Source organism: Pholis gunnellus (genome assembly GCF_910591455.1).
Source record: "Pholis gunnellus genome assembly, chromosome: 1".
In the NCBI taxonomy this organism is placed as follows: Eukaryota; Metazoa; Chordata; class Actinopteri; order Perciformes; family Pholidae; genus Pholis; species Pholis gunnellus.
The window spans coordinates 6652508-6668316 of NC_136528.1; the positions used below are offsets into that span (position 1 = coordinate 6652508).

At 39.1% G+C, this 15809-nt stretch overlaps 2 protein-coding genes across 2 annotated transcripts; one reads left to right on the forward strand and one right to left on the reverse strand.

Moving 5' to 3' along the window:
* Nucleotides 1–5956, reverse strand: sirt3 (sirtuin 3). The gene is made up of 8 exons (XM_079165506.1): nt 5467–5956; nt 5335–5386; nt 3948–4127; nt 3632–3864; nt 3424–3524; nt 2416–2577; nt 1468–1677; nt 1–1178 (listed from the first exon to the last, which is right to left on the reverse strand). The coding sequence occupies exons 1-8, from the start codon at nt 5555–5557 to the stop codon at nt 1155–1157; spliced, it is 1053 nt and encodes a 350-aa protein (XP_079021632.1). The 5' UTR covers nt 5558–5956; the 3' UTR covers nt 1–1154.
* Nucleotides 5957–6036: 80 nt separating this feature from the next.
* Nucleotides 6037–13126, forward strand: psmd13 (proteasome 26S subunit, non-ATPase 13). Its single transcript, XM_079164963.1, has 13 exons — nt 6037–6242; nt 7078–7156; nt 7808–7842; nt 7927–7982; nt 8080–8123; nt 8538–8624; nt 9658–9829; nt 9920–9999; nt 10465–10590; nt 11519–11581; nt 11825–11905; nt 12078–12194; nt 12810–13126. The coding sequence occupies exons 1-13, from the start codon at nt 6142–6144 to the stop codon at nt 12903–12905; spliced, it is 1137 nt and encodes a 378-aa protein (XP_079021089.1). The 5' UTR covers nt 6037–6141; the 3' UTR covers nt 12906–13126.
* Nucleotides 13127–15809: the final 2683 nt, after the last annotated feature.

Consider the following 15809-nt stretch of genomic DNA (forward strand, 5'->3'; position numbering starts at 1 on the left):
TTATAAATACAAACACCATTCAAAGCAGCAGTCACACAGGAGTCTTTATCACGGTCCTCTGGCTCCCTCTGCTGGTTCAAAACACCCTCAAACCTCATAAAAAGTTGTCCCAGCTGTCCCAAAACAATCAAAGAGCCTCACTGGTCTTCCTTCATCACCATAGACACACACTCTCTAGTGTATTGTGACTCAAACACACACAGTCCTGCTTTCCCAAATGCTCACTAGAGCACCGAATGTGGATTCATCTGCCGCTGAAAATAGTCCCCAACAAAAGCTCTATTTCCTCCTGTTTGTTTGATCAAAAAGCTAAACATACCATCTTGTCTTCCTGTATTCCCCTGCCTTAAATATTGATATTTATTTAAAAGGAGACATATTGAGCTCATATTTCAGGTTCATACTTGTATTTTGGGTTTATAATAGAACATTGTGTTCATGCTTTAATGTTCAAAAACTCTTTATTTATCTCTGAATACAGCCGTCTTCATCCTCTGTCTGAAACACTGCAGCTTGGGTCCATGATTACTTCCTGTCAGCTGATGTCATTCACACATACATCGCAAATAAACTCGGACACATTGAGAACGTTTACGTTATAAAACTGTGGATGGTCTTTACTGTGTAGTTTGGATCCACAGTTTCTGAATAGAGGCTGTGAGTATTTCACCATGGATTGACATTTCAATACTTTCAAAGTATTTATACAACATTTAAACTTGCTTTATAATAAAAATCTTTCTTTATAACGTATGGAACCTTGAAATTCCACTAAAGTAGCGATTAAATGACTTCATACAAACGGACGTTGCTTTTCTTTTGCAGACTTTCGACACATTTCATGAAGTTAGAGGTGAATAAATAAAATATAATATTGCACATCTTTCTTATTATTAGGTCAACATGGTCAATAAGCTGCACATTGTGTTCGATTGTACATATAAACCTGCACCTGGTTTGTTTTCCCTGCGTGTCACTCACCTGCGTTTTGCTGATATTCCTTATTGTCCCGTCTGTGAGTTTCCTTTGATGTAACCAAAGGTCCGGGTATCACCACACAAATCCCATTTTAAAAAGTCTAGACTTAGTCTGTTGGTGTTTTTTGTTACAGTGAGTGAATAAAGTCAAACCTCCATCTTGATGCGTTGTAGTCGTCACTCTTCTGTCTTTGTTGCAGCCTGAAGATAACAGAGCACAAAACAACATAAACTCATCAGCTAACGTTACTAAAATGATTTGGTGTAATGTGAAATAGATCACAGTGATTCATTATCTCAGCTTTGAAGTGCCTTTCAGCTCATGTTTTGTTTTCACAGCCTAAACTTTACTTTATTGGCTGTTTGATTAAATAGATGCCATGAACCCAAGTACGTAAAAGTGAACTACCCTGAAAGGCTCATGGGAACTCTGACGTAGAAGAGTTATAACTTGAGTTTGTAACCACAACACACACACTCACACACTCACTTTCTCAGCACCAGCCGCCATCAGAGCGTCCAGCTCCTGAGTCCAGCCGAGGGCATCGACCAGAGCTCGCACGCCAGCGACCACGTCGCCCAGCTGCACGACGTCATGAGGCCGGCGGCGCCAGGCGAACGGACCCACCAGGTCCCTGTTGATGAGCAGACGGGGAACGGAGCTGCGCACAGATCCCGCCAGACTGGCGAAAGGCTCCACCTGCAGAGCGAAGAGTCAAAGAGTCAAAGAGCAGCTGGTCAAAGCATGTCGAACTGGTTATTTTAACCTTTTTTAAATATGTTTTGGGGGTATTTTGCAGATTAATATAGTTTTATAGTGGAGATGCAGACAGGAAACAGACTTTGTGGTGACTCCAAATATTTAACAATAAAGAATCAAGAGCAACTATGACAAAGAACCTTGAGTGTGAGAAGACAGATCCTGATCCAGCTGCTTGAAACTATTGATATCACAATAAGAAGTGGATTTTTTACCACGTCAGCCAACAATAAAGTATTTTGTTGTATTTTCATATGAAAACCCGACAGATTCTCCAGCATGAAAAGTGAGAATATTTGCAGTGCTTACTTCATGCTGCACCTGTTAGCAACAGAACATAAGAGCTGCTTTTAAAGTTGCAAAAATGGCAACAAAGACTTTTACGTCTTTTGCAAAACAAGATGGTTTTAACCTGGTGGCTGCTGGAATTCATCGATTTACAAAGAATCCTAAATTTCAGGGGCTTCCTGGTGTCATATCTATCTCTCTGCCCATGTGTCCCGTCAGCATCTTCACTGTAAGCTATTTAAATAAGACAAGAACTAAATCTTTAAAGAGTGCATGTTCCAGTCTTACAGCCACCCCTCCTCATGTTATCTCTCACTCTAATGTGCTGGTTCAGCTGGAAGAACATCAGATTACTGGGCCATGACGTGCTTTGAGGCCGGAGGCGCTCACCTCCAGTGAGGTTCCCATGATGATCAGCAGGTCGGCCTGAGGGAAGTCTATGAGGTACTTGAAGAAGTGACGTGGAAGCTCCTCCCCGAAGAACACGATGTCGGGCTTCACCACACCTTTACAGGTGGGACACTGTGGGACCGTCCCGCTCATCACGTCTGACTAGTGAGACATGGAAACAACATGGAACATTAGTATTAATAATATTCTTAAATCATTACAGTCTAAAGTGTTATCTTACATTTTAATCATGAATTCAAACCGTATTCAACGGTACAATTGTATAAAATGAAGGAAAACAAGAAAATACTCAAGTGTTTGTGATTCATACTTAGATAAACGACTGCATTGGTTTACCGTCTAATTTAAAATGCTCAATTAGTTTTTTGCTAATTGATGAACAATTACTTGAGCATTGAAAAAGCTTATCTGAGGTGTTACGTTATCTATGTTAAGATAAAGTGACATCAAAAAGTCTTATTGTGCAGAGAATTAAAATGTTGAGTGCACAAGTGATCAATAATAAATAAAATGGTGCAATTGATTTATTTACATGGTTATTTTTGTATATATATCATTTATGTCATTTTATTTATAATTCATTTTATGACTCACTTATTTTTCCTCTTACCTGTAATTTATCAATCTAGATTGTTTGGTGTGTGTTGCTGAAAGTTGGAGATATCACCCGTAAAGATAACCGCCCTCTCTTCAACATACATCGATAGATATATCGATGAATGGACAGACAGACCGACCACAGAGCGTCATATACATTTATATTGGAGAGAAGACAGACATCTCAACGCCTGAACGTCTCCAACACTCAGTAACTCACACCAAAATAATCTAGCTTGGTAAATAGCACTACAGGTAAGAGGATTTTGGGGTAAACTGTCCCTTTAATGTTCACCGTGTCTAAAAACAGACGACATGATAAACCTATTTTAAATATTCTGCTGAAGGTTGGCTGAATGTGTAGAGTTCGTGTTTTGGGTCAGAACTCACGCGTAGCTCCTCCCCCTCGTACTCCCTCAGACACACTGTGCAGGTCGCCGTGGCAAATGTGCCGTGAGCCTCCACCAACATCGCAGGAGGAATCCCGGCCACTTGATACACAAGTAAACAAAGCAAGGTGGCTTAAAACGTCAGTGCGTGTATCTCACTGACGTGTAGTCATTTGTAGAATGAATACATAAAGTAAGTAAGTACAAACGTCTTTCCAGCCCGTCGATGTTCTGCGTGTACATCCTGAGAAGCTGACTCTTCTTGTGAAGCAGCCGCACAAAATAGTGGGCTAGATTGGGCTGATAATTCCCCGGATAGAGCTCTTTGGCCAGGGCGAAGAAGGGATTCGGGTTTTGGTAGAAAAAGCTGAGCTCGAATATCGCCTCGGCGTAGGGCAGGTCGTACTGCTGCAGGTTGTCATAGAGGCCGCTGCCTGGAGACCTGCGAGGTAATAAGCTGCTGAATACACCCGATACCGACAGGAGGTTTACACGAATACTCAAATGAACAGCCAACAGTGTCACCTGAAGTCTGGGATGCCACTGGGCGTGCTGATCCCGGCTCCAGCCATCACCACCACCCTCCTGTACTGCCGCTCTCGGATGCTCTTGGCGATGTCCTCCAGGGTCTTCTGATCCTCGGCTGCACCGCCACCGCGGGAGGAAAGCCCTCGAGTCCCATTCCACCAGGGAGAGTTGGTTTGTCTTTGAAGAAGAAAAACAGGAACGAAGGAGTTTGTTAAAATAAATATGTTTGTCTGACTGAACCAGAGATGCTCACAAGGAATGTTTTGCAAGTCGAGTTTTATGGTTGTGACGAGCGTTCTATCGTCTGCTGCACGCCAGCCGGTCTACTTAGAGGGTTAGGGTTATGGTAGCTATATCTAAGGAAGGAAGACAGGAAAACATCGCTAAAATTACTGGACTTGGAATAATACCCGTAAAGTCAATTACAGTTGGTACGACCGTATTGTATAACTACACTGGGTCTCCAACTAATGCCAGCTTCTAATCTACTGTACTGTAGACTCACAAGCACAGAGACCATCACAAGTCCAAATCAAGTCACTGTGCCAAGTCCTAGTCCCCATCTCTAGCATCAACGCCACAGAGATGCACATAAATATTAGATTTAACAGAAGCATCAGAGCCCATAATCACGTATATATAATGTGCATTTTTTTACTGAATATTTGTATTGTATGTTACTTTCATTGCTTATGTATATTATTTGCTGCTGTAGTGAACAAATTTACCTTGTGGGATGACTAAAGTATCTATCTATCTATCTATAATGGGCAGTTTGCAGCAACCCACATGGACGTATACACATGTAACTCTGAAGTAACGTCACATAAACATCCAGCATCTCATTGTTTCTGTCTGTCAAGTATTGTGCTCTGCTTACTCATTTGATTTTCTTTTCTTTTGCACAATCAGAGCTGCAGATACTACTGCTCTACTCGTTTTAAATATTAGTTGATTGATAGAAAAGTAATTGGCAACTATTATAATATTTCCATTATTATCTGGTTGCAGCTTCTCTATTGTGAATATGATGTGGTTTCTTTAGTCTCATACAATTGTAAAACATATATTTTTGGATAGAAAACAATATTTTTGAGGAGGTCACTTGGGGCTTTTGGTGACGACCATTTTTGAGCAATTTTAAGCCAATGTGACAATGCTTTTCCTTGTCATCTTTATAAATATATTGGGTTTTGGACTGCTGGACATAACAAGACATTTGAAGACGCCCTTATGGGCTGAAGGAAATGTAGTGGAGTAGAAGGAGGAAGTTGCATAAAATAAAAGTACCTCAAATACTTAATGTACTTTAGTAAATGTACTTAGTTACATTCCCCCACTGCTGTCTGGTAAGGAGTCTCGTGTGTACCTGTGTGTGACATACCTGCACAGAGCTGCACCTGAACCTGGACACGAACTCCTTTGACTCAAACGACCTAGAAAAAAAGACTCGCAATGATCACTCATCAAACCACTAATCCTTATTTCATTATAGTTTCATGGTCTGTCTACTAACCGTTGGCAGAGAGCGCCCTGCTTGTCCTCGAGCTCAAGTACAAACAAAGTCTGACAGGTGACAGTAATGAGGAACTCACTAAAGAAGCCATAACAGAGCAGAAACTGGACTAAAGTTACTGACAGATTGTTATTGCATGACTCCTACTCACGGATACGAGATATTAAAGCATTCTATCCAGCTAAAATCAGATTAAATATGTAATTAACAATGACTAGCTGCCTGCTGACATGTTTGTTGTTGTCCTTTGACCTCGTAATGACGCGGACGGGTGTACCGTAATGTACGATATAGACTAGCTAACTTTAGCTCGGTCGATAGCTACCGAGTGAATTCATATTTTGTTCAATTATCCACCGTTTATTGATCAAAAACAACCTACAGTGCAATATATATTTAGTGTATAACGTCTAAAAAACGACTTTACCAAGAAACAAATCAAACATGTATAACTTTGTATAACGTATAACGTTAGCAGTCAAGAAGTACAGTTTACGGTAAAAACAAGGCTAGCTTTAGGAACGCCTACTTTATTTCCCATCATCCTTTGCGCCCAGCAGTAGACCCACAACACGGCAGGCTACTTGACGTTAGCTAACGTTAGCTGAAGATTCATAACCACTCAACAGAGCCCGAATACATATATAAAATTAACTTCACAGTTTCATCGCCACCATGAGAGATGTTTCCGGGTTCCTCAAACAGCAGCAGAGTAACAGCACCACTCCGGAGATGGCGACGGAGTGGCATACGTTGGAGGAGTTTCACAACAAAAGGTAAAAAGAAAAGTCGGCTAGCTTATGCTAGGCTAGCTTACGTTAGCTTGCTCATTCATTGCAAATGCACGCTGAGTCATGCAGTGACCTAGCGTTAGCTGATGTATGGCTAATGTTAGCCGCAAGTTCCTTCTTACAGATCTGAGCGGAAATGTGACTTTTATTTCTAACCATTTGAATCATTGACGTGAATACGATGTGTATATATATATATAGGGCTGACGCTTTGAACCCAACATTATCAATTAAGAATAGTGTAAGACAAAGTTTATCACAAGTTTTTCTTTAGCTGTTAGCTAGCTGTGGATGCTATGTGAGTATAACACCCATATGACTGTACTATTATATATTATATCGTAAGAGTGTTAATACTCGTGCAGTAATGTAAAAGCAGGTTTCTACTGATGCATTACTAATATTTTCATTATTAAAAGGAAATGAAGCAAATCTTCACATGTTTGAAGCTGGAATCATTAAATGTTTATTAAACTATTATTAAAATAGATTCCATTTTTCTGTCAATTGATTTAATGGACTAATAGTTTCAGCTGTACTTGTATAAACTGTTGGGAAGTTTAATTCACAACATTTATTTACATTTTATAAACTCATGTGTTTTGTGCGCTAGTAACTTCTTGGTGACAGATAAACTTAGTGGAATATAAAATATAATTTGCACTTGTGGTATCAAGATACAACAAAAGATTCAGTTTCACATTTCTCGTTAGTTGATTTCCTGTCAAAAACCTACAATGTTTCTTTGGGACATTTGTTTATCTTCTGGATAACGTGTTGACATTCACAAACACCGTTTGTTTGTGTGTTTCGTTGACAGATTGTGGCATCAGTTGACTCTCAGGCTGACAGACTTTGTTAAAGATCCTTGCTTCAAAACCGGAGATGGCCTCATACAGGTAACTACATTAACATAACGGTAATATAATAACAATAACACCTGTTACGCTTCACTGTGAGGAAGATTCAATGCACACAACCTGGAATGAGTATGCACACATTTCATTGCTGTATTCATATAGTTAATGTTACCTTTTAAGGGGAATTCATTAAGTTATTGCATCCAAGTTTCTTTTCAGGACAGAAATGATACTTTTAATGCTTTGAAATACACAATTCTTTGCATTTACAATGTTGCCATTAAATGTCAGAATTATAAAATAATTAAAATGATGGTTGAAGAAAAGAACTGTTTCACTTTACATAATCTTAGGTAATTCATTTTGTTTGTTTTGCAATGACGGCGTTCTCAGATTCTTTCATTTGGACGACAGAAATGTGTTGATATGAATTGTTATGATTGTTTTATTTATGTTCATAAACTTGCCATTAGCCAATGATTAATTCAGTAAAGTCACAACACGAAGCTTTGTTACTGATTATAAAGAATTTAAACAAACGTTACTAACTTTATACACTTTCCTCTCTCGCTCTATGGAGGAACTTTAACCCTAAATGATGTCATAATCTAAATAGTATTCATGGCCACTTTAACGCGTTGAGCATTGTGATGTTTTCTGTGATCTGACGGCTCCGTTTCTTCCTCAAAGCTCTACGACAACTTCATCAGTGACTTTGAACACAGGTGAGATAAACACTCGGTTACACCTGCCTGCTCGGGACTCGTTTGATGTTTGATGCTGATTCATTATTTTTGTTCCTCCATTAGAATCAACCCATTGTCCCTCATGGAGATTATACTGTACGTTGCCAGACAGATGAAAGGTGAGAACATCAACATGCAGGACGAAATATTTCTCAGCAGAATAAACTGCTTGTCCACATTTTGTGGTATTTACAAAAAATGCTTGTTTTGTGCCAGATCCCAAAGATGCCATCACTTTTCTCGAGAAGACCAAGGAAAAGGTAAGTTGACCGGTACATCAGATCTTTAAATATACACTCAGTTGTTTATTAGCACCTAACTAAAGCTAATGCAGTCAAATACAAAAGCCTCACAATAAATATAACCTTTTTAATGAATATTATAATGTTCAGTTTAAGTTTAAACTGCTTTAGACGTGTTTTATTTTACTTTACGGTCTTTTTGAAGGCTGGCATTTCTTGTGTTGTTGAATTGTGTTGCATTGAGAGCTGGCGTCCTTCCCACACAAACTAAATAACCCAAACATCTCCTCTGCATGAAGCAAAACAATTCAACAGCACCACAAACTGAACATCCTCCAAAAACACAAAGTGAACGTCCTGACCTTCATGAAGGAGGATTTATTGCAGTTTAATAACGGTATCTTTGATCAAACGTGTCTGTTTGTGGTTCAGGTGAAAAGCAGCGATGAAGCCGTCATCCTCTGCAAGACTTCTATCGGCCGACTCAAGCTGGAGATCAGCGATCTTCCTGCCACCAAGGTAAACGCTCCTCAAAGCTCCGCGCTCTCCTTTTTCTGTTCTTTATCAAGCTGCTGACGCACAACGAGCCTCACACCTCATTCAGGTTTGGCACATTTCAAACGCCGAGCTGCAGGTGATGGTCACACTCGATGTGTCTTTCTCTAACTTAAAGGTTTCAGCTACATTCTAATTCAGCAGCTAGAAGGGAATGAACCCAGTAGATTTAATATCCGCTGTTTTATCCCCCAAAGGCACTTTCATCTCACATCTTTTGAGGATGTCAGCTGTGGTCACAGAAGATGTTGTGTTTTTATTTACTCCTGCACTGCACTGTATGTGGAGTTAACATGCAAACACTAAAAAAATGAGATGGCTGCAAAACATTTAACTCTTTAAACCCGAGTGATGCACTTAGTGTAAAAAAAAAAGAAGAAAAAAATCAGTGAAAGTTTAATCTCAACGGTCTCTCTGGGATCAACAAACAAGAATCTGTTGAGAAATTATATTTAAAAAGTTGATTTTTAAACTTAACACAGTTACATATTTTCTTCAGTGTCATTGTTGTCGGTCCACTGCCGGTCCAGATTATATTATATTCAATTTAACTGTAACAAAGTGCAGTTTAGCGTCAGATTGTCCATATAGTAGATATACATATTAAGCATAGTTAATGTACAGATTTGCCAGAAAGCAAACAGTGGTGGGCGGAAATGATTTGTTTCTGCCATCAATTACGCTCATTCTGGGCTCCAGAGTCTGTTTAATAGAACCACGGTCATTACTGACCTCATGTTACTTTACATGAAAATCATCTCAATGTGTTCCTGCTGTGAGGTGGACCGATTTTAAAAAAACAACAAAGCAGTGGTATCACATCACTACTTTGCATCAACGGGAGTCTTGAGTTTGGAGATCTGCATCGGTAGAGTGGAAAAGTCAGATTGATTTGATCTTTAATAATGAGCTAAAACATGTTGCACTAATAAATACAGGGAGTGAAAACTGTCTTTTTTAACAGTAGAATAAATATTCCCTCTTTTGTTACTCTCAGAAACTCATTGAAGAAGTCGAGGAACTGTTGAATAACTTGCCCGGAGTGACGTCGGTCCACGGCCGCTTTTATGACCTCTCCAGCAAATATTACCGCATCATCGGGAACCACGCCTCCTACTACAAGGACGCTCTGCGCTACCTCGGGTGTGTGGACATCAAAGACCTTCCAGGTGAGAGGAGACGGACGCTCGGACTCGACTTCAGGACGTCTTTCATGTTTCATATTCATGAGTTAGTGTTAATGTCCTGCTACTCCACAGAGACGGAGAAGCAGGAGAGGGCGTTCACGCTGGGGCTGGCTGGACTCTTAGGAGAAGGAGTCTACAACTTCGGAGAGCTGGTAAGATTAAAAAACAATGTTCATCTTTAGTGGTGCAACGGATCAGAAATATAACGTATTACTAAATACATACAACTTTTAGATCCAAACCTTCAGCCAGTACTCATGTTCACTGAGCAGAGCCTGAAGGCATCATCATGTAACGGAAGTGAACCTCCGTTGGTTAGCCGTTAGCGGTGCTGCTAACGTTACTAGCTCTCCTCCTGTTGGTCTAAAAACTGATTGGTTGTTTACAATGAAACATGATCAGAGACTGGAAACACATCAATGACGTCCCGATCACATAGTTTACTGAATATTGAGAATATCGATCGTCAGTAAAACTTTATTTACACTGTGATGGTTAACGTTGACATGCCTGATGAACTGTGAGGGGGGGCTCCGTTACACCACCAGTAGTCCTCTTGTTCATCAGTGCCGGTCAGCCGGTGAAGCTTGTTGACGTCTGCTGTCGTGTCTTTGCAGCTGATGCATCCTGTGCTGGAGTCCCTGAGGAACACGGACAAACAGTGGCTCATCGACACACTTTACGCCTTCAACGGAGGCAACGTGGAGAAATTCCAGAGCTTCAAGTCCGCCTGGGGCCAACAGGTGATCAACGTTTACATAACGGCTCAACGTGAGATGTGTGACATCGACGTTAAAGGTTGAACTGATGAGCAATGATTCATAGACGGTGGAAACCGCTTCTGTTCATCAAAAAGCTTCTGACAGTCATTCCTAAACAAATGCTTAAAAAAACGTTTACTCTTTAAAGTTCAGTTTTCTACTGAACTTTCTTGTTAAAAGCAGAAGTATAGCAGCTCTGTTTCATAATGTATTCATTTTATGAATATGCAAATGTCAGTTAGATGGTAATGTACCAGAGAAGTAAAGAAAAACTCAATTAAAATGGTTTTAGTAAAGACTTGCGTGATCGTTTTCGACGATGTTTGACAATTTAGCTTTCAGAACAAAAAACTCAAGATAATTAGGTTTTTGGGGATGTCTTTGAGGTCCAACAAAGAAGATGCTTTATTTAAAATGCAGATGGATGACAAATAAAAGTAAAACCTAAACCGTCTCTGGAGGGACGTCGCACCAATCCTCTAAGATATTCCTGCTTTTGTTCAGCCGGGCTGAGATCTTGTGACTGTAAATGTTTTATGTTTGTTTTTAAAGTAATGAATTCAGCTTTTTCCTTGAGATTGGTCCGCTGTAGATTTAAACCTTTTTCTTCAACAAGAGATTAATCCCCCTCAATCAACCTGTTATGATGAATAATATAATAATATTTAAACTTTCTGTTTACGTGCTCACACTCCCAACACAGTGAAGTGATGTAATCGCTGTGTGTTTGTGACGTTTAGTGATTGATCCAAGTGAGACAAATCTCAACATTTAACATGTCAACAGCATCCATGACTCACCAGTCAAACTTTAGCCGTAAGATCTGAACATCTGGAACCCGATCAAAGGACTGTCACTTTGAAGATGATCCCTAATATTTAGTGACGGTCTGACTCCCTCTTGTTTGCAGCCCGACCTCGCAGCTCACGAAGCTAAACTGATGCAGAAGATCCAGCTGCTCTGCGTGATGGAGGTGAGACTAGATGCTTGAAATTTACACTTCATAGTCAAATCCGATGCTTTTAATGATCTTTTGTGTTATGAAATGTGTCTTTTATCTGTTTGTTTTCCTCACGATTCACAGTGACATCATCATCTGTGACATGCCGAAGGTTAAAAAACAGGAATATTAAATCACTTGAAACGTCTCTCTCTCTCTCTCTCTCTCTCTCTGTGTCTCTCTCTCTCTTTGTCTCTGTCTCTCTCTCCCCCCCAGATGACTTTCACTCGTCCTGCAAACCACAGACAGCTCACCTTCACCGAGATCTCTCAGAGCGCCAAAATCCCTGTTAATGAGGTCAGTCGTATGACGAATAGATGGAACCATCAGCTCATCAATGAATGTCAATAAAAACCTTTTACACCGTGATCAGAAATGATCGACTTTTAATTACCTCGTTTCTCAGTTTTAACTTGCGGATCCTCAAGTCTTTTTGTCGATATGAAAATGGTGACTTGGTGTCCTGCAGGTGGAGCTGCTGGTGATGAAGGCTCTGTCTGTGGGCCTGATCAAAGGGAACATTGATGAGGTGGACCAGAAGGTGCAGATGACCTGGGTGCAGCCCAGAGTGCTGGACCTGCTGCAGGTTAGTTATTTATATATATATATATATATATATATATATATATATATATATATATATATATATATATGCAACAGATTATAATTGCTCTTGAATCCGGCGCATGTTTTTATCAGCTTGACCTAAATCCAGCTGAGGAAACTCGTTTATTTTTAAACGCCATTTTAAAACCAGGCAGCAACCTCCGAAAGAGCCTTAAAGCTGCATTCTCTCTAGTGTCCATCAGGGGGCGACTCCTCTGGTTGTATAGAAGTCTATGAGAAAATGACTCTACTTCTCTCTTGATTTATTACCTCAGTAAACATTGTAAACATGAGTTTATGGTCTCAATCTCTAGTTTCAAGTCTTATTCAATACAGCATGATGTTCATTTAGTACATGATGGTCCATTTCGAGTCAAACAGACCATAAAGCAGGGGATGCTTAAGGGCGGGGCTTACTGTGATTGACAGGTCTCTACCTGGTTAAAATGGAAACGTAGCAGCAGCCTCAGTTTTTCCTGTTCACACTCTGACTGAGTAACTGTCTAAAGCTACGACTATAGAAAGAGGAAAAACAAACCCACCAAACGACACCATTGGATCAGAAGTGATGGTTTCCTGTCGTTTACTATTTCAGGTCAAAGGCATGAAGGAGCGTCTGGACTTCTGGTGTGGAGACGTGAAGAACATGGCCATGCTGGTGGAGCAACAAGCCCACGACATCCTCACCTGAACCAGCCCCCCCCCCTTCAGTCCACGGAGGGAAACCCTCTCAACCATTTCTGTTTTGTATTGTTTTTCTTTCTTTCAGACGTTCATTCTTTGCTGTTTATTACCAACCTGTAAAAATACACTGTGGTATTTTACAAATAAACAACTGGTTGTAACATTATTATCCAATTCATATGGTCTGAACATATTGTTTGTCTAAAACATGAATAAAAATGACCAGATAAAAAAGTAGTTTGTGTTTTTTTTCTTTTAAGTCTGTTCAGCTAAGTAAATGTAAGGTTTATTATATTTGTTTATATTCCTTCTCTGGGTGTTATTCTTTAAAATCTGTTTACTAGTTTTAGTTTTGGTTTGTATTTTATTAATGTCAGCATTAATATCAGTTCATCCAAACGTGGGCTGACAAGAAAACTTGGACCTCCCTCTTTGTGTTTGGTTTGTCCCTTCTGGGCTTCTGTAGAAGATGGCAGCCGGCTCCATGAAGAGAATAAATATAATAAACATCTATTTCTAAGGCTACGAAAACACGATTGTTATATTCAGGTTATTATACTCTAAAGAAAACACTTAATACTATTTATCATTTCTTCTTAAATGCTACACACTGTTCCTTTAAGTAGAAATAGCAAAACTACAATAAAAATACTATAAATGAAGAAGTCCTGCATATAAAGTCTAAATATACTAATAAATGTTCACTTTAATGTTGCTGCTGGTGAAGGTTGAGCTCATTTTAATAACTATATACTGCTGGGTAGTTTATAATAATACATAACTCAGCCGATTATATTTTGTATTACCTAAATCAGGAAGTTATGAAATAAAAGCAGTGGAGTATTTATACTTTTTTTGCACACGACATATAAAGAGTTTATAAATGTTTTTTTTATTAAATAGTTTATATTGACTAGCAGCTATTTGGATAATCGTGTTGTAATTTCCAGCTTCTCAAATGTGCTGCCTTATTTAACAATATTAATAGTTCTATAATAATAAATGTATGAGTAATAATGTTGAGGTTTGGACTGAGTGACACTTTGGGCTCTGGGTAATTGTGACGGCATGTTCACTGTTTTTACAAACCAATCAATGAATTAATGGAGAAGATGATCAGCACTTTAATCCACAACAAAGATAATCATCAGGTAATAGTTTATGTATATATGTTTTAATGAAAAACTAACCCATCATCATAAATCTTATTTTTTATTTACTATGTACTAATTAAACTACTGGCTTATTCTTTTCCTGTTTCTGGCAGTAAACAACAAACGTGCGAGTGCAGAAACAGGAAAGAGATTAAGGAAGACGAGTGGTGGCTGTTAACCCTAAAATGTTTTAGTTATTAAATATCTTCACAGAACAGAAGAGTGTTCACATCGTCCTCCTCTTTTATCTAACTTTTTATCAATGCATTTCTTTATTTACATACTGTTTTTACTGGTGAAGCAATGTGACAAATAAATACATAGAGTGACACAAACATGGAAGACAGACGTAAAGACAGACGTACAGACGATAACATGAAGCAGTTACGATGACGTACAGTAGGTAATGAAATAAAAAGAATCCGGGAGTATCGATTACAATTAGATTGGGTTACGTAGGGTGTGTGCGTGTGTGTGTGCCTGCATGAATGTGTGTGTGTGTGTGTGTGTGTGTGTGTGTGTGTGTGTGTGTGTGTGTGTGTGTGAGTGTGTATATAAGAGGCAACAGTATACATGTTAGTAGTCTATGAGATGTGTGGCGGAAAGACAAACTATTATGATGGTTATTATAATTATTTCTTATATTATTATTATTATCATATATTTATTAAAACTGCAACAAGTCCACTACATGGACTGTCTCTCCGCCACACATCTCACAGACAAATACATTTATTTAAATTACACAATCTAAGAAGTTTTTAGGACAAATATCTTATAAACATCTGAAAGTTGTTCCTAAACGGACAAAGTTGATGAGTAAGAACCACTGGTTTTAATTTTTCTAATGTGTTGTATTTATTATTTTTATAATGCTGTTTTAAGGTAAAACCTCAATCTGGAAAGTAACTCCAGCTGTCAGACAAAATGTGGTGGAATACATAGCACAGTATTCAAGTACTCAAGTAAGGTACAAGTACCACAAAACTGTGATTACAGCCCTGTAGTAAATGTACCTAAATGCACTAATGAGGGTTATTTCTTTAGACATATATAATTTTGCACTACATTTAAATATCCTCGTAACATAAAAACAGATGCTGCATCAAAGTGTCTGCGGTTGGACTTGTTCCTGTAAACAGCTGCACACATCTCGTCTCACAGACACGTTTGTGTGCCGAGAGCAGACGGATCAGCAGCTGCTCAGAAAACACTCAATGTTTGAGAAAATAATTCAGGCTCGCTTGTATTTAGTGGAACAAAATGGTATCATTCACAATGAATTTGCAGATTTCCTTTGAAAGGTCAGCACGCTTTTCATTTCTAGACAGTGGCCGTTGTTTCGTTCCTGTGAGAGAGAGTTTGTGCAGCGAAACGTTTCCAGCCGACTCGTTTCAAAACTAAAAGCGGTCTGACGTATCCTCTTGATTGCTACATCCTGTAATAAATGAGAAGCTTATGAAATGCAATGTTGTTGAAATTAAAGTTTGTGACCTGTTGTATGAAGTCAGTGTCGTTGTAGCTTCTTGTCACGTTTCAGATTCCATCCTCTAAGAGTCTCACCTGGTTTCATTTTAATCAAAAAAATGGTCCAATATTTCACAAACAGAAAAGTTTAAATAAAAATAAAGATTTGTGTATCAGTTGTTTCTTCTTCTTCTCTCCCATTAGTCATCTCACGACCCGCTCAGGTTTACCTGGAGGCCTCTAGGAGGGGCTCGACCCCTAGGTTTGGAAACTAAACTAACAGTATATAA